We start from the raw sequence: 18,469 nt of genomic DNA, 5'->3' as shown, positions 1-18,469 counted from the left end.
AAAATATCATACTTAACCTTTGATTCAAAAGGCTTTGACAAGCATCCTGAATTATAATGTGCATGGTCTCCTTTTTCTCCCCATAGCAACACGTCTTTGTGCCTGACAGAAGGTCGATGCCAGCAGGTCTGAGTGTACAGCCTATTAGTCCCCAGAGCTTGCAAGGCAAAACGGTGAATGGCATTTTTATATTTAGCCCATCATTTTTTATTTAAGAACAATCTATAAAACATAGCACACAACAGCTATTTTGATAGTAGAGCCTGCATTAAATGCAGCACCTTCTTTTGCTTGCTTGAATAAGTAAAGGGTTTCTTTCCAAACAGTCAAATTTATTTCAAAACATTGCATTCTGAATTCTGCAAGGGTGTAATCTTCTGCTTTTTACTTTAAACATTATTTGTAATAGTTGTTATTTGACCCACATTAGCCCTTCATTCTAGTTACCTCTAGGACAACACTGAGGCTTTTGAAATTTTACTTCTCATTTCACAAATTGACCTATCATTCAGTTGTTAATTCAGTTGTGGCGGGGAACTGCCAGTTACAAGAGTTTTTCACTGTTATAAAATGGAAGTTACTGTTAGAAAATTAGTGCTGTAGGCAGTTTGTTATACACTGTGCTATCTTATGAAAAGTAACTGTCTATTAATTGCACATTTGTATCCATATCATTAAAAGTATTTTACAGTTTACTATCTAAGATCTAGCATTCTTTAAAAAAAAAAAGGCCTTTTATGCAACTGACTACTTCTGTTAAGTGAAACCTTAATTTCTTCTATGCGGTGTTTTTCTGTTTATACATAAATAAGGTTTCTCCAAGTGAAATGTCAGTGGATAAATCTATAAGTGGGATATACATTAATCATTATAAAACCTGTTACTCTTGAAGATACATCTTGCTCCCTCTGCTGGATTTTATCAAACACAGTCACAGTCACTAAAATTGTCTATTTTTGGCTCAAGAATGCATTCCACTCATTGTTTGTACTACGTTATTCAGGAACTCATGTAGCTCAGCTATAAATATCACACTTGGAGGTCTATTTTAAACCTCCCTGGGTTCCAGTAGATTTGGTGGATCATGAACATCATTTTTTGGATGCTACAGAATGCATCATGTGAACAATATGGCATTTATACACATGGATCAGTCTATTTGCTTTTGTTGTTGTTATATTTGTTTGTACCTCACTTTCCCCAAAAAATTGGGATTCAAAGTGGCTTACAGTCTAAAAATACAGTACAATTAAAAACTTTTTTTAAATAACAGTTAAAAAGGATGCTTAGAATTACATGTGCAGTGCAGATACCTTTTATCTGTACCACAGCAAACTTTAACTGTTTTGATAATCAAATTCATTTGGAACATTTTGATATACAGTCATCCTTCCATATCCACAAATTTTTTATCCGTGGATTCAACATCCGCAGCGTGAAAATGTTCCCCAAAAAATACAAATTCCAAAAAACAAGCCTTGCTTTTGCCATTTTATTTAAAAAATGCCATTTTACTATGCCATTGTATTTAATGGTGCTTGAGCATCTGCGATTTTGGTATGCATAAGGGGTCCTGGAACCAAACCCTAGCGGATAGCAAGGGCCCACTGTGTGTTCTATCTGATTTGCAAGCTATTTAGTTTAAAATCAAGTTTCAGAAGATCATGAGGATTAAGAAAAGAAGTGTGATTACAGTGAGTAATCTGTGGGAACATAAACGAAGCAGTAGAAATTGAGAGTTTTATTGCAAAGATAAAAATGTAAGTTTAGAGTGGAAGGGGCTTGCCTGTGGACTGGGAAAGATGTGTGTATGTGTCTGTAAACAGAGAGAACACTTGCAAGCCAGAGCATGTCTAAATTGAGCATAAAGCCAAGTAAAGAATGCTAAAGTAAGAGAGTGATTCTTGAAACTTTCAAGAAGCTAGGATGGGTCTCTCTAATGGATGCTGATGAGAAAGTTCTAGTTGGTTGTTTACTCTATGTCCTACTTAGACTTCTTGATAAATAGTTACATAATAATAATAATAATAATAATAATAATAATAATAATAGGCTTTATTTATATACCGCCCAATCACTGGGAATCCGAGCGGTTTACAATAGAGGGGATAACAGACAGTTCCCTGCCCACAGGCTTACAATCTAAAAGACACGACACAAAAGGAGAAGGGAATGGTGAGGGGGGGAGGGAATCAGGTCCAGCATTCTTCTCTCCCTCTGAGGCCTGGACCAAGGCAGATGGACCGGAGGGAGGGCTCTTCTTCTTCAGGCTAACCTGATGGTACTGGGCCAGCCATGACCAAAGAGCATAGCTTATTGTGGAACACTTACTGTTTTCCTGTTTTTAAAATATGTAGTTCAATTAGTTCAAGAGCAGAAGGGACCCAATTTCCTATCTTTGTGTGTAGGCTCATGATAGGACATGCCCCGGGCCATAACTTGGTTCTTAAGCAGCTTGAGCTATTCATTTAATTTAATTCATGTTTGGTTTTCAAGTATCAATACTGTAGCTTTTGCTTTTTGTACCTATAAGATACCTATAAGTTTATTAGGACAACTAATTAATTAGTCTAGAAAAATAAATTGAGATTTATCTTTGAAATAATCCTTTAGAAATATCTACTGTACTTGTTTTATTACAGAGAAAATAAAAAGTGGGTTGAGTTTTGTATTTACCAGCTTTAATAATGTATTTCTGCAGTGCTGACATTTTATTGTTTTTACAACAAAAAAAAAATCTTGAGTTTGATTAGATTTCCCAGATATCAGAATTAATTTATATATTTTCTAGTTCTCTTACAACATGTCAGTCAAATTTGGGGATGCACTTCTCAGCTTTCAGATTACTGTATTTGCTGCCACCTCTGTTCCTGTCTTTTTATCAGGGATTTGGGTAACACCAATGTTTCTGAGAGGAAATCAAACTGGTGGGGTGGCTGGGCCCAGCCACTTGTGTGTTTTTTTCACATGAAGCGGGAAGGGTGGATGGGACAGGAGTAGTGTGAGGAAGGAGGGAGCACATGTTCCCTTCCTCACCCATGCAAGCAAGGGGATGGGATGGGAGAGCATGAGGAGAAAGGCTGTGCATGGTTGCACATTCACTTGTTTGCATTGACATGGGATGCAAAGAGGGAGGGTGCACGTGTTCCTTTTCTCATGGAAGCAAATGAACAAAAGTGCCCCCTTTCTCCCTCCTCCTGCCCCCGTCCCATCTCCTCTCCCCTGTCACTCAAGCAAGTGAGTGAACAACCAAGAGAATGTGTGCAAAGCCAGGCCCAGCCACCCCGTCAATAAGGTACTTTTGTGTGTGTTAGAGTTGAGGGAGCTTCAACTTATTATTCATTTTTCTACTTGCAAGGGCGCCCTGCACCCCAACCTCTGTGAAACTTGAGAAATGAGTGTACTGAATCCTCCTTCCACACATGCATCATGCTAATCTATGGGTTAATATGCTATGCAGGAGCAGTAATGAGTAGCAAGCCTTGGCTTTTACAGCCACACAGCTGTAACATTAATAACCCTGTAGCTGTTACTGGAGCCCACCGCAGCTTTTACTTTTACTCACTCATAGGCCAAGACTAATATGATCAATTTCAAACAATTTTCCATCAAAAATCATGGATGGAAGTTGACCTGCTTTGAAAATAGCCAGAGTTCATGTTAACCATAGTTTTTCATTCAGGACCGCAAGACAAATCACAGCTAGGCAAAAGCAAAAACTTATAAACTATTCCTTCCATCTATGTACAGAAGGAAGGGATGGACACATGAGACCAAGGCTTTCAGTAATTTTGTCCTGCTCATGTGTCACACTAAGCATTGGCTTACCATGATGTACACATAAAGTTCTTACCATGCCATCTGAGCATCAAAAACTTTGTAATTTTTAAGATTCTTATTGCTCCCATCTTAATTTAGTCAAATTCTAAACAGAAGTGTTGTGGGATCCCTTTCTTCAAAGCATTGAATGCAATTTGGATGTAGCATAACAGGCAGCATTAACAAATGCGAGTGTAGATATGAAGTCTTGATCAGAACTAGGATTAACCATATCAGCAGCCTTAACAAATGCGAGTATAAATATGAAGTCTTGTTAAGGACAAGGATTAACCTATTTTCCACTCTTTGGCTTCTCACACGATAATCCTTCAGCCAGAGGAGCTCACGCTGCTGCTTATAAAGCTGAGAAGGCAGCAAGCCGAACTGAGTAGTATCCGGGAACACACTTTAGCACAACTCATGCAACTAAAACTTGAGGCCAGCAGCCCAAAGGTCAGCTATGAAGTAATGTTTGTCATATGCCATCTTCACTAATTTTTAGCCATTCATTAATCCAAGCTTGCATTGTATCAGTGGTGCTGACTTCCTCTAATGTAGCGTTTTAGAGTATCATTCTTTCCTGGCATTTGTGGTGGTCTACTATTAACCCTTTGAGTTCTGATGTGGCTATGAGAATGCATTACAGTCAGTGACTCAGACAGGAATGCATTCAAATACAGTTCACTTTAGCTGAGTCTAAATTTTGTGAATTGCACAGATTACAAAGAAATACAGAGTAGGTAAGAGCAGTAATAACTGTGATCAACCATACAAATTTCATTTTCTCATTTTTGAAGTAACTTTCAATCAGTATTGAAAAGCAGGAGATGTGCACAGGTGTATCAAAGGGTTTATAGTTGTCTGTGTAAATTCAGTATGACCATTATGGTTTTTGTTCATTTTTGGAATTTTAAGAAATAGCCTTTGTTCCTAAAATTTCTAAATCTGCAACTACAAACTAATGCTTTATTAAACCAAATGGATCTTCGGTTGCATTTTTGCTTGTAGTACTGAAGTAGTAATTAGCTCTTCAAACTGTTAATTTAAATTCAAGGAAGATGCAAAATGTGATTTAATCCTTTCTTGAATTCCGATCATTTTCACAACTGCTTGTGTGTGTGCGTGTGAAAATATGTGCAAGTATAATCTAAAATTGATTGAATTTAAAATATTTAGTTCTTTCTCTTTTCTGACTGACTTTTCCACAACTTTGTATCTGTCTTTTTCTTCCCTCCTTTCTCTTTGAATGCTGATTCGTAGAATGAGATTCTTTCTCATCACCTTCAAAGAAATGCCATATATTTGGATCATCAGGTGGGATTCATAGCTTATTCTTGTATGATGTATGTCTAATTACAATTTGATTCTGATTTTCATCATTAATCTTTTATATTTTAATTCTCTGACTAAAATATTATAATGAGTTAATAAGAGTGTGAGGTTTTTTTTTACAATTTTTAATTGTATGGTTTTAGTTACTAAGAAAATTGATATTTCTTACTGATCTTGTCCTACTGCTATAGGCAGTCTGATAAAAATAATGTGCTATTTGAGATCCCATATTTGAATAGGTTCAGTCATTTACAATACATGGTGCTTTTAATTTGAAATACAAACTGGATTTTAAAACACGAGTTTTAGAAAAAGATCAGTTCCATCACAATAGTTAACATCTAGATTTTGCTCACCTTGTCACCACATTCTAAATAAAATACTAACAATATACTTCTTATCATAGTAATCTTTTTCAGAAAATACTTGTTTCCATCACAGAAAAAACTGCAGAAAATTAAGCCTTAAAAATGCAGTATCTGGCTACTATCTTGTATACCTACCCAGTTCTTAACAGATGGGTTGAGAGTGCTTTCTACACTTGCCTTTTTCCATTATCTCCATCCTGAAGTTAAGAATACATAATTTTACTTCACGTAATATTCATAATGTTACACGCCATCCATGGCAAATGTGCAGAGGATGGGATATTTGTCCATCAAATAGTAGCACAAAGTTGTGTTTATTGCCTGTTTTTGCTGCCTTATGAGGAAGCTCATGCTTTTTAATTGCTGCAAACACCAGATCTTTTACATTTTAATTTAATATTGTCCTAAAGATAGTTGAGCATTGCGTGAGTCACTATGTGAAGCACATGTTTTGAAATAGGGAATGTGGGACTCTATAAGACATTGGGAATGGGCTGTGAACATAAACACATATTGTGAAATGAAGTTCACAAATGCCCTGGATTATTTTAACCACGGGTTACAATAGTCACATATAATGATAAGCCATGCTTTAGTCTCCTTTTCTCTGAAAGTGTCCTTAACCAGTTTATTCTATGTATTACCCAAACTTTTAAAGTTTTAGTTTTCATGCTCAGAGTTTGATCTGAATCAGTTAGATTATTATATTTGTTGTATAATAGTTTATGAGGCTGGATTCATGTTAATCTTTGGGTAGACTAAATGTTTAAATCTGATACTACAGCTTCTACCTTTTTTGGGTGCCAGGTAATTGTAAGCAAATGAAAAGTATCCTTGAGTAAATTATAATTATGGGCCAAAATACACTGCAGAAATAATCCAGTTTGACACTGCTTTAACTGCCTTGGCTCAATGCTAGGGAATTCTGGGAACTGTAGTTTGTTGTGGCACTAGAGCTCTCTGACAGAGAAGGCTAAATGTCTCACAGAACTACACAGAATTCCCAGAATTCCCTAGCATTGAGCCAGGAGAGTTAAAGTGGTCTCAAACTGGATTATTTCTGCAGTGTTTTTTTGGCCTATGATTAATTGTAAGACCAACTCAGTATAATCCTGAGAAAGATCTCTTACTCTGTTGTTGCTACTTATAGCCACAAGAAGAAAATGTTAATCTTGGTATACAGACATTTTTACAGTAGTTCATAAAGTTAAACAGGCACCCTGCTTATGCATGGAAATACAGAACATACGGGGCTGTATTAAAGGCTTCCTGCTCCCTGCAAAGTTTATTGCAGTGATGCATTTATCTTCACACATGCCTCTGTGCCACATTGTTTCACTATCCCCAAAATTATCTCACAGAATCCCTATTGAAACTAATAAATTGTAGAAACAGAAAAAGCCTGTCTTTCAAATAATAGTATAGTTATTGTTGTTTCTGTTTCTGTTTGACAGCTAGAATCTTAATTTTCCTGTTGTGTATAGTAGAGTAGCTGTAACTGATGTAAATGATTAAAGGTTTTTCTAAAACTAATCTTTCTCCACTTCTACTAATAATAATTTTGGAAATCCACTGTATGGATAAAATGTCAGGCACTTGACTGAATGTATATCATTTATTTCTGAAAAGCATGTGGATTATAATTGACACTAGATAAATTTTGTGGGACAACCTTTGTTATTCAGGAATTTATATTTACACTGTGCTGCTGCCTGCAAGATGCTTAACATGGTTTTGAAATGGTAGCCAGTCATTTCTGTCAGACCTCTCATGTAGAAGAAATTCCTCCAATTCATAATTAGTGAACTAGCAATTAGATAATTCTCCATTCATGATTAGTGAATACAAGGAAAAAATGGGCTACACATGTGCGTCCTGGCAAGAGCTACAGGTCCACTAGGCTATGACATCATGGCTGTAAATGAATCCATGGCAAAATGGGAACCTGCAGGGTAATTCCTGTTTCCACAGTTTTGTCCCCGTCATATTGCATCTGAAAGTTTATTTTGTTTTTATAATATTTCGTGATGAGGCTTCTATAAAAAGCTAGGATTAGCCTCTTGCTCCATAAATTGGTACGTTAGTGGGTTGTGGGAAGAGCAACTTGCAAAAGCTGTTCGCAATCCACAGTACATGACTAAATGTAAATTAGTGAAATTTCACTGAAATGATTTAAATGTATATAGATCCTTCCTATTGCTCTGAAGCCTTAAAGCAGGAGTAAGGAAAAAAAGTGGCCCTTCAAATGATGGTTTAAAACTCCCATCAGATCTAACCAACAAATTCAGTGATCAGAGATCATAGGAGTTGCAGTCCAACAGCATCTGGAAAGCTCTACATCCATAAGCCTATCTTAAAGGCCCACACATATGTGTGCCTTTCATTTTAATGGAGTTTACAAACCCTATTTAAGTGAATGGGAGGTTTTCAGCAATGAACTTTGGTAGTTGCTTCTCAGATCTGTCCTTGGCTTCTTTTTATCAGCAGATAGCCATTCTAAACATAGTCTTTAGAAGCAATTGATACAAATAATTATAATGCAATTGTGAAAATTAGTTGTGAGAGATATGCAAAAAGATGGATTTTGGAGCCAAGTGCATATAGTAGCTGTATATTCTCAGCAAATTTAATGTTACGCTGTTTTCTTGCATTACAGTGTTATGTTGCAAGTCATAAAATATTTCAGAAAACTATTAACAGATGAGCATTCATGAACTATACAAGCATAGATCCATGTCAGGTCACACTGAAAATATGTAATAAGCACAATTCTTGGAATTAAATCCAACATTGGGCTCGCATTACAATATCAGTGCAGTAGAACTTACTTCCTTTCCCCCTTGCAGCCCTCAGCACTGTCTAAAACCTGTCTTCATGGAGTTGCCAAGTTCATTGGAGCAGTTTTTCAGGGGACATGGGGGGCTGCAGTGAGGAAAGGAAATAGCTGTTGTAATTTCTGCTGATAGAAACAGTTTTGTTGGGTTTCTGTTGGATTCGAGTCTGGGCTAATACTCTAGTTATGCAATATTCATATTTCTTGCATGCTACCCCATAGCTCTAATCCAGTGATTCTCAAACTCAGGTCTTCTGGGTATTTTGGACTTTAGCACCCAAAAGCCTCAGTCATCTTGACCAATGGTCTGGGATTCTGGGAGCTGAAGTCCAAAAACCTAGAAGGCTAGAGTTTGGGAATCACTGCTCTAGCCTGACCCAACACAGGCCTGTTACAGACTGCCAAAATAAAGCTGCTTCAGGTCTCTTTGGAGGTATGCTGTTTAAATGATGCATGCATCCTAAGAATCCAGAAGCTGCACCAAAGCTGCACTCCAGTGCTTAGGAATGGAGTGTGGCTTTGGCGTGACCTCCAGACTCTTAGGACCCATGCATCATTTAAATAGCATACCTCCAAAGAGACCCGAAGCAGCTTTATTTTGGCTGTCTGTAACAGGCCACAAGTTTTCAGAGGAAAAAATGGTTTCATATTGAGAAAAAAATTGTACAGAATTCAACCATCTGTCCAGTACATTGATAGGCTGCTGTTTGTTCTTATTTCTCATTGGATTGGCTCCAAAAACAACTGGTTTTACCCAGTAGCTACCTCAAGACAATTTTGTTTTTGTTTTGTTTTTTTACATTGTATATGTTTATTTGGTTGGTGGGAATAATTTAATGAAGCTAGCTAGCACTTTGTGCATTTTATCCATTTCCTAGTGATGTTTTAATAATTCTAACTACCATTTCTAAAATGTTTAGTGATATGAATTGCTCTAAACCTACTGTGGGTTGTAGGCCATTTTGGTTTAAAGGCATCGATTTCCAAGTTTGGCCTTATCATCCTTTTTCAAATGTTGAGTTTCTAACCATGAGAGGAAGTATTAACTGCTACACTTACAAAAAACAGTTAAAGTAGAGGCTATATTTACAGTGTCGTCTTTCAAATCTAGCCGTGCTGTAAACTGATGTTTGCTGTATGCTCCTCCTGATTTGAAATAGATGAAAGAGAATGAACCTTTAATCATCATGGTTCACACTATGATTGAGAACTCGGCGCTTAGACCACAACTGTACCATCAAGTAAGGTCTTGGATAGTGAATGAAATTGCTTTTTATCATTGCAAAATTTTTCCTCAAGTGACAGTTTTTGGTTGTCCCCTCCAATTTACCCATAACATTAGTGTTCCTCCTATTTGTTTTGGAAAACCACAAGTCATCTGTGCTTGATAAAATGTTGCAGTATTGCTAGCATGGCTTTGCTGAACGTACTTGTCATTGAATATTCAGTGTACCCCTTTCAATAAGTTTTTATCTGTTTCACAATATGTGGGAAATTGTTGTTTTTCGCAGGTTAATCTAGTAAATTCATAAAAACGCCAACAAGCTTCCAACAATATGTTTTAGCATGGATTTATGCAATCCGCTTTTTCTCTTTCTTTCTTTCTTTCTTTCTTTCTTTCTTTTTTCTTTAAAGGAACGTCTTCATTATGAGTGTATTGCAAAAGCATGCCAGCAGTGTTACCTTGTCATTTCTGGCAGCTTCTCATTTTAGGAATGAATTTACTAATTGTAGGTCCCTGGACAGTTGCTTTTTTGCCCTTGGGAGTTAAAAAGGATCACAATATTGATCTGGGGTTATAGCTCCTAAGGGCAGCGTGTTCAGAAAGTCACAGCAAACAAAGTCAGTCTCAAGTCATGATTAAAATGTGCAGAGGGGAAATGTGCTGAATGGAAATATAACATCAACATGTATGTTAGAAATCCATTAGTATAATTTATCCTGAACACTGTAGCAATGTCAACAGATTTTACTCTATGTGAAATAAAATGCTGTCATGATGTTAATTTTTACCCCTTTTTAGTAATGGCATTTTTTTTTCACCGAAGAGCTCTCCAGCTCCTAACCCAAGTGAATCTCTTCACTCCAGCTTTGAGCAGCATGTAAGGTCACTGATGTCTGTCCCTGGAGAAGTTTTCCTTGTCCTGGTAATTGATGCATGACACAGAGAACTAGGCAGATGTAACTTCTGTCATTGCAGCTGTGATGAGAGAACCTAGATCTGCCAGATTTTTCTACACTAAGCAAGCTGTTAAATATAAAAGACACACTCTTGGGACAAGACTTGGTAATCTTTCCAGCATGGGCAAAAAATGTCCACAGTATTAGCAAATGGATGTCTCCTTTGCATAATAATTTTGTGATGAAATGATCTCGCTGCCATTACAACTTTGCTCAAACATGTGCTTTGTTAACTTTTAGGTTAGCATGTTTTTCCTTGCTTTCCATAGTGAATAATTCACACAAATTAAAACAACAGCAATAGTGTGCAGTATTATTAAGATGGAGGAAACTTCACTGAGATGCTAAAGATCCCATCTACAAGTTACAGCCAAACTTGTACCATTCAATTGACCAAAATAAAAGTTAAACTCTCTAGTAAAAAGGTTCTTCAAGTTGCAATGAAAAACATAAAAAACACTTATATAGGTCTAAATAGGCCCAAATCCAGTTGTTAGTTCCAACGAGAGTAAATACATTGAACCAATGGGAACTTAGTGTAACTTACTTAATTAGTAAATTTCATTGCTTCTATAAATCAAGGGCAGTTAACAAATGGATTGAGCCCATACTGTTCTCATTTTCTTTAGCTATCTGGTTTCATATTTCATAGGTTGGAAAAGGTGAAATTTTGTCATCATTTTACAGTATCCATAGACTTTTTATCCTTGGATTCAAGCATCCACTGCTTGAAAATATTTTTAAAGTAATAACTTCCAGAAAGCAAAGCTTGATTTTGCCATTTTATATAAGGGACACCATTTTACTATGCCACTGTATTTAATGGGACTTGAACATCCATGGATTTTGGTATCCACAAGGAATCCTGGAACCAAGCCCCAGTGGATACTAAGGGCCCACTGTATTTAATTGTTTAACTCTGGAAAGGTCTTCAGTGCTACTGCTTGATAATTTTTGAATGCACATTACCTCTAGAGAAAGACTTAGAGTCTTAATTGAACTGAAAGCACAGGTGTTTACCACTTTTGCCCTCCAAACTCTTGAAGAAAAAGCCTTCCAGCAAATCATCTTCATCAGCATTAAATATAGATTGGTAAAGCATATTTGCAGGATTTGCCATTTTTCCTGAGTCACTAACTTCCATTCTGAAATTTCCCAGGAGATAGAAAACAGCTCAAAAATGCCCTCTGAACAATTCAGACAGTCAGTTAAAGGGGAGGCAGGTGAAAACAGGTATGTAAATTGTGTAGGAGGGTCAATGCCAGAACATTTTGTGCTTTAAAACAAAAAAATTAAGGCAAATATTTGCATATTTATCACAAGTTTGAATCCACAAATAATTCACTCTTCACAAGTCAGAGCTTTTGGTGGCTTTTAAGGTTCTGAGCTAAATGATTTAAAAGATTTTTCAAATCTTTGTTCATGAATTCATGAAGCTTCCTTACTTGAGTTGCATTGCATGTTTTGGATTGCTAGATACTTAAACTTTATGTGGGTTGCAAAACACAAATAACTTATTTTTAAATTTGGTAACAGGCAGCAGCTTGCCACATGGTGGACGCCTATAATGTGTGGAAGCCCCAGCCTGATGGTGAGCCTGACGTTACCAGTATCATACTCCCGCAACTGCTTGGAAAATCATGAAAATGGGGAGGTGCATGGTAGCACTGTGCTCTCTGCATGGCTAGAGCCTACAGAGGATCAGCCCCACATGCAGGCAGAGCCACTGCATGGGGATACTTTCAAGCAGCCACCACAGGAAGTGCCTGTCATTGTCCATCATTATTAACTATAAACCAAGGAGTTGTGTTTATGTTAAAAACACCTCTCTGGATGCCACATACATGCTTATGTCAATATGGACTCCTAATGGAAGGATAGACACTTCTGGAGGGCTGCAAAGAAGATTAGAGTGTTGTCCCTTTACCAGTCCCGTTTCAGTGTTGTCAGATTTTCTTTTGAAAATGCATTAAAGATCTTGTTGTGTTCTCTTTCATTGAAGCTAGAGGCAGTCATCTTACCAAAATGAGATAGGTAATAGATTTTCGACATCACTTTGAAGTAAGACATTTTACCACCACCTTTTCTGTATCTTTGAGACCTTTATGATAGCAAATTACTATGAGCTGCAAGGCCACTTAGCCTGATCCTGAGTCTCAGTCCATATAATTCTATTGCATAAACATTAAATTAGATATATTTAATTCAAGGTGATGAAGAGTTGGTTTTTCTTGTAAACAGCAAGCACTTGTAGCTTTGCATCAGAATTGTGGGAGTTACATAATAGTTGTAACACATACTTCAGCTGCACAGAGTTTTGTATTGTTGTCTCATTACTCCCTCTGTCCAAATTGTTTTAATCAAAGCTTAGAATGGAAAAATTCTAGCTGAGGATATTCTAGGAGTTGTAGTTCACCCCAATAGCATATGCAAGCTCTGGTTTTAAAAAAATAATGTACAGTAATTAGAAATATGCCACCATACCTCTGTGAAACATTGTTGTCTGATTTCAGAAGCTAAGTATGATCGCACCTCATTAAAACTTGGATGGGAGACCAGCAGGTAATACCTAGATCTCCAAATAGGGCTAGGAGGTAATCCTGCCTGAAACCCAGTCAAGCCACTGCCAGTCAGAGTTGATGTTACTGGGCTAGATAGACCAGTGATCTGACTCACTATCAGGCCTAATTTCCTGTGTCCCCAAGTACTGCAGCTGTCCATACCTTGTGAAGATCCAGCTTCACTCAGTGGCAGAGTACTTCACTTGGCATGCAAAAGTTCCTAGATTCAGTCTTCACCATCTCCATGTAGGGTTGGGAAAAACACCATCAGAAACTCCAGAGCATTGCTGGCAGTGTGGACAATTCTATAGCTGAAGGGACCAGCAGGCTGATTCTGTATCTGGAGGCTTCCTGTGTCCTAACAAAATCTTCCACAATTATAGATGAGAAATTCTTGAATTAAAATGTAAGTTCTGATAGTCAGTGCTACTGTGTTGGCACCAGGTGGCACTGTTTCTTGAGTCAGTGCCCTGATGTTCAGTATTTTAAATACATTTTTATTACAGTGTGATTTGAAATGAATCAAGCCTTCAGCTATCTTGATCCTAGAGCATTTGGGAATCATAGGATAAAATCTTTGGCCTGTCTATTGGTTCGATTCTGCTATGGGATATCTATGAGATATCTTAAGTGCTTTCTTCTTCATCTTTCATAGTGTTGAGTTTTTGCTTTGCCTGTTTTTTGTTTTTTGTTTGTTTGTTTAAGAAACTGTCTTGGGTACTTTAAGTCAGTTGAGCCATTCATTGCTATAGTTTCAGTGACAGTCTGCCATGATTACCCTGTAAACATTCCAGTCTGTCTGTTTTTAAAAATTTAGGATCTTGAAATTAAATTATATCTTCACTGCTATTTTCAATTGAAAGAGTTCCGTTCTGTCTTTTAATACATAGTTTTTCCTAGAAGGTAAGACTTTTTTTTATGTTGCTTCTATGCCATGGACCTTATGAACCATCAGCAGCAGAGTCTCTTTGTCATCATAGAGGTTCCTGGGGCATTTTGTAGGACATACTTTGATTTAATAAGAAAATGTGCCAACCATATGAACTGGGAATGTGAATTAATTAGATACTATTCCATACCTGAGCAAGATCGGTATATGGCTACCAACACAAAAATACATGTCTTTCATTACTGATCTTGTAAACTGAGAAACCTAATAACTTTTCAGAGGCACACCATAGTTCCCCATTGAAGAGTCTATAAATTACTGAGAGTGATTGAAAGTTTTGGTCTCTTGTCATATTCTACAAACTAACTGCTTATTCAGTCTGCAGTTCTAGAGCCAATAGTAACCTCTTGTGACTCCAGGCATACAAAGGAATTGAAAAATTGACTTCTTTCACCCTAGTTCAGTTCACATATAGCATCGAACCATGTGGCTTGCTGTTTTGAGTATAAGTGAAAACTGTGTTTTTTTTGTAAACCAGAAAGGTGAATTGAAGTGAGAGAGAGTAACAAGCATGCAAACAATTGACTCATAATGAATCAATGGGATTTATATTGACTTTCCAAACTCCCATCGATTCATTGGGTTTACGCTACTAGAAACTTACTATAGCAATAGCAAGTATCCATAACGCTTATCAGTGCACTTAAGCACTCCCTAAGCGGTTTAGTGTAAGCTATAATTGCCCCCAAGAAGCTGAGTACTCATTTTAGCAACCTCGGAAGGATGCAAGCCTGAGTCAAGCTTGAGCCCTTTCGCTGGTATTGAACTCGCAAACTTATGGTTTGTGAGTGAGTGGCTGCAGTACAGGCATTTAATCACTACGCCACCAGGGCTCCAATAGAGTTAAAAACTTTAGGTTTCTTAAGTAACATTAAGCTGTGCTTTGGTGTTACATTGTGAATCAGCTGTGGATGAAATCATTATTCTGTCAGACAATCTTTCACAGAAAAAAATAAGATTAGAAGGAACATGTCTCTACATTTGTGCTTAAGACAAATTCAGTTTTAAATAAGCAGATTCTAATTTGTCTCAAGGAATGTAGTTGATCAGCAGATATTTCAATGTAAAAATAGTTTTTTTAGCTGAAATGTGAGAAATTTGGTAAAGTTTACAGAATTGCTTATAACCACATTGAACCTGAGAACTGGGGGCCTAAGCAACTTCAGAAATGTTACACATCGACTGTGAGATTCTTAAAAATAACTACATTCTTCTCATCTTTTCCTTGGCCAGGTTTACATAGGCCATGTTTGAGCATATATGGTTTTTTAATTATTTTTTAAAAAGATATTTCCATTCTTCAATTCTTTCTCCTATCAAGATGGAATCTATAGTACATATTCAAGTGAGTTTCAAAATGAGAAAGTCCTGTTAGGTACTAAACGTCATACCAAATTAAAATTTATAAACTTCATGACGTGCAAAAAGTGCTGTGGCTTTTTCATCCTCTGATATTCATCCCATTAAATGTTCATTTCAAAGCAAGGCTACTTTTATGGCTTTAATACACTGTGCATACTTTCAGATTATCACCCAATGCATTTGCATGAGGATATGCCTTGAAATGAAACACTTAAAAAGTTTTCTTAGGGTCTCTTCTGCAGTTGGAATGCTTGTATGGCTAAACCTTTCCCTCATCCTCTCATTTGTAGTTCTCCCTTAAAAGCAAAAATACAGTGTAAAATCTTATTTTGTATACAACAGTGTGTGTGTGTGTGAGAGAGAGAGAGAGAGATTAATGTGTGAGTAGTGAACAAGTATATTTTAATGTGAAAAAGTTTAAAATGTTCGTTACAGTGGCCCAGTACAAAGGTAACAATTGGGAGCGGGTTTTCCATTCTTCCTCTCCTTTCTGACCTTCCATGTCTGCTTTAAACATGTTGTAATGTTATGTCTGCATTGGCATATTAGTGGCACTAAACAGGTTGTCTCTTGACTAGAGTTTGCACACATTGGGCTTAAATTGTTTACTCGGGTGCTCCTTTTCACTATAGCATATCTTTTCTGTTGATGCAGATCTAGTACATTTTGGTTAAACAACAGGGCAGAGAAAACCTTGCACCTTGTTCCCAATCTTCTCACCATGCTTAAGAGATTGGGGATACCACAACTGTATGCAGCCAATTTCCCATTCATGAGCACACTACAAAGATCCTTTCACACTACATAGTTATAGCGCTATGACTCCATTATAACTGTCATGGCAACTTCTTGTGGAATCCTGGGATTTGCAGTTTAGGAACAAATATTTAGAATTCTCAGTCAGAGAGCTCTAGTGCTTCATCAAAATACAAACCCCAGAATTTTATAGGATGTTGCTATAGCAGTTAAAGTGAAATCATAACACTGTGCCTCTGTAGTGTGATAAGACAGGTTTGCTTTTACACAGCTATGCTTCTGAAAATTGTTCAAATAGTTGTGTCATATTTTTTTAAAACTCTTGCTAACAGGCAGTCTAAAAGCTAGAGGTGGTATGAATTTAATGTGTTGACAATCTCTTGTCTTCACAACTCCAGTATGATTGTGTTATCTGCTGTTCCGTTTAGCACAAATTTATAAGGAGAAAGGTATAAACAAAAGCAGAGCTATACAAAGTGAAACAAGGTTGGCAAATCTAATAAATCTAAAGTTCCTAAGGTGTTTAGAAATCAGAAATGATTTCTCCAGGCCACAGCAGAACCACAATTGCCCAAATATCCACTGTCTAAGTTGGCTGTATCTCCCTCACACAGCTTTCAGTGTAACTTTGCATAAATGTTACTTCTCTGTCCAATAATTTGTAGAAATAATCTGTATCTTCCAGCCATTTGGATAAATTAGTTTGTAGTATAGAGCTATTTCTGTTGTGTTTAAATTTTATTTGAAACAAAGCTGAGAGGGGTGCAGTAAAGTAACTGAAGCTGCATATCAAGGCCAGTGTGTTCATGTTTTCCATTCTTGTGACTCTGAACAGATAACATCCTTTTTTTTTTTTTTTTTGGGGGGGGGGGTCTCAAGTAACTCCTGTGGAGTGTTTCTGAAAAATTAAAAAAATGAAAGATGGGGCTCTGTCTTCAGAATTCTCACATGGAGATGAATTCATTATTCTCCACCTGTATGGTGCCAAATTGTTTGTTATCAGTGAAGCTGATTTATCCACTCCTTGTTTGCTTGATTTGGTTCTTGCATGTTTGGACTATTCTCAGAACTATATTTATATAATTTTTATGAATTCTGAAGATAACAAATGGACTGTGATTCCAGTCTCAGCTTTGGTTAACTTCCTTGTAAGACAAATAGTTATGGATGTATATTCCCATCTGGCAATCCATATTTGGCATTCCATTATAAACTGAGTTTAATATGGTTTGTCAATTAAATGCATTCAGACTTAGCATATCAATGTGAAATCATTTATACTTAATTAAATATTAACTTTAGACTATACATTGTACTGCATGTTTTTAGTGAAGAAGTTTGATGGCAGTGTTCTTCCTTGTTATAGCTCTCACAAGATGAATGTAGGGGTACTCTGTACAAATACAGATCAGAAGAGCTGGATATTGATGTAAGTACTTTTATATTGCTGTCTGCTGGATTGGTATGTTTTATTTAAACTGTTATGTTTTACTTTTTTAAAAATAGCTGCAGATCAAGATGACATTGGTTTGTCACATTTTTCTGACTTTTTGAAGCCGAGTTGAAATGTACTCCGAGTTGTCTGTGTTTGAAAGGCTGTAAAATATGTAGAGTCTCATCCACAGCTACCCATGAGAGATCAGAAACTTTTGAACCCTGCTTTTCAAGAATAGGGCACAAAAAATAAACTGTTCTGAGGCACATATTTATGTGACTAGGTGGCCAGACCCTTACTTAAAAATAAATTATTTCATTTGTAAACAGTAGCAAACGCATATGAAGTAATCTTTGTATGAGGATGTGTTGCTCCACAACTTGGAATAACTGCTTGCTCCTAGTACTGAACAGCATTTTAGCCCATAAGATCTTCAATAACAATATTACACAGAGTTTTGTAACGTGTTCAATAATTGACATTCATGGCAAGTGTGCCAGTAGTGCACAGTTTTGTATTATATATAGCTACCCACTCACTTGATTTACCAGAATGATTTCCCTGTTTTCTTTATAAATAAGCTATTGCAGAAGACTTTTGTAAATAAGTGAGCTTAAAGTGAAAGTTTATTTCTACAGTCTCTTGTATGGCCCCACACTAGGCATTATCTGGCCTTCTGCAGAGTTCCTATGTGTGCATATATTTCCCTTCATAGAGAATTTGCTCCTTCTCAGAGAAGCACTGTACAGGTACTGTAGATCCTTCATTAGATGTAAGGAACCTAATGCTCTCTACACATCATGGAGAATGGGCAAGCAAGTCATTACATGCACATAGGCCCCTGCTGGCTCAGAGTGTCAAACAAGGTGCCTT

General features: G+C 36.8%; 1 protein-coding gene across 28 annotated transcripts in view; it reads left to right on the top strand.

The window, feature by feature from the left end:
- Positions 1 to 18,469, top strand: part of PLEKHA5 (pleckstrin homology domain containing A5) — a 217,881-nt gene that overhangs the window by 177,186 nt on the left and 22,226 nt on the right. For 11 of the 28 annotated variants that reach the window (XM_089527645.1, XM_089527648.1, XM_089527647.1 and 8 more), the window contains 7 exons: positions 87 to 173; positions 4,153 to 4,272; positions 5,080 to 5,133; positions 9,513 to 9,593; positions 11,693 to 11,766; positions 12,070 to 12,124; positions 17,528 to 17,590. In XM_089527645.1, the coding sequence (XP_089383771.1) occupies positions 87 to 173; positions 4,153 to 4,272; positions 5,080 to 5,133; positions 9,513 to 9,593; positions 11,693 to 11,766; positions 12,070 to 12,124; positions 17,528 to 17,590 (534 nt within the window). The remainder of the gene's footprint in view (positions 1 to 86; positions 174 to 4,152; positions 4,273 to 5,079; positions 5,134 to 9,512; positions 9,594 to 11,692; positions 11,767 to 12,069; positions 12,125 to 17,527; positions 17,591 to 18,469) is intronic. The other 17 variants (XM_089527650.1, XM_089527659.1, XM_089527652.1 and 14 more) reach the window with 7 other exon arrangements.

Source organism: Sceloporus occidentalis, unplaced genomic scaffold (genome assembly GCF_023333645.1).
Source record: "Sceloporus occidentalis isolate IW3139 unplaced genomic scaffold, rSceOcc1.0.p SCAF_5, whole genome shotgun sequence".
NCBI lineage: Eukaryota > Metazoa > Chordata > Lepidosauria > Squamata > Phrynosomatidae > Sceloporus > Sceloporus occidentalis.
Note: the sequence above shows the minus strand (reverse complement) of the source record. Positions and strands in the feature narration are given on the sequence as shown.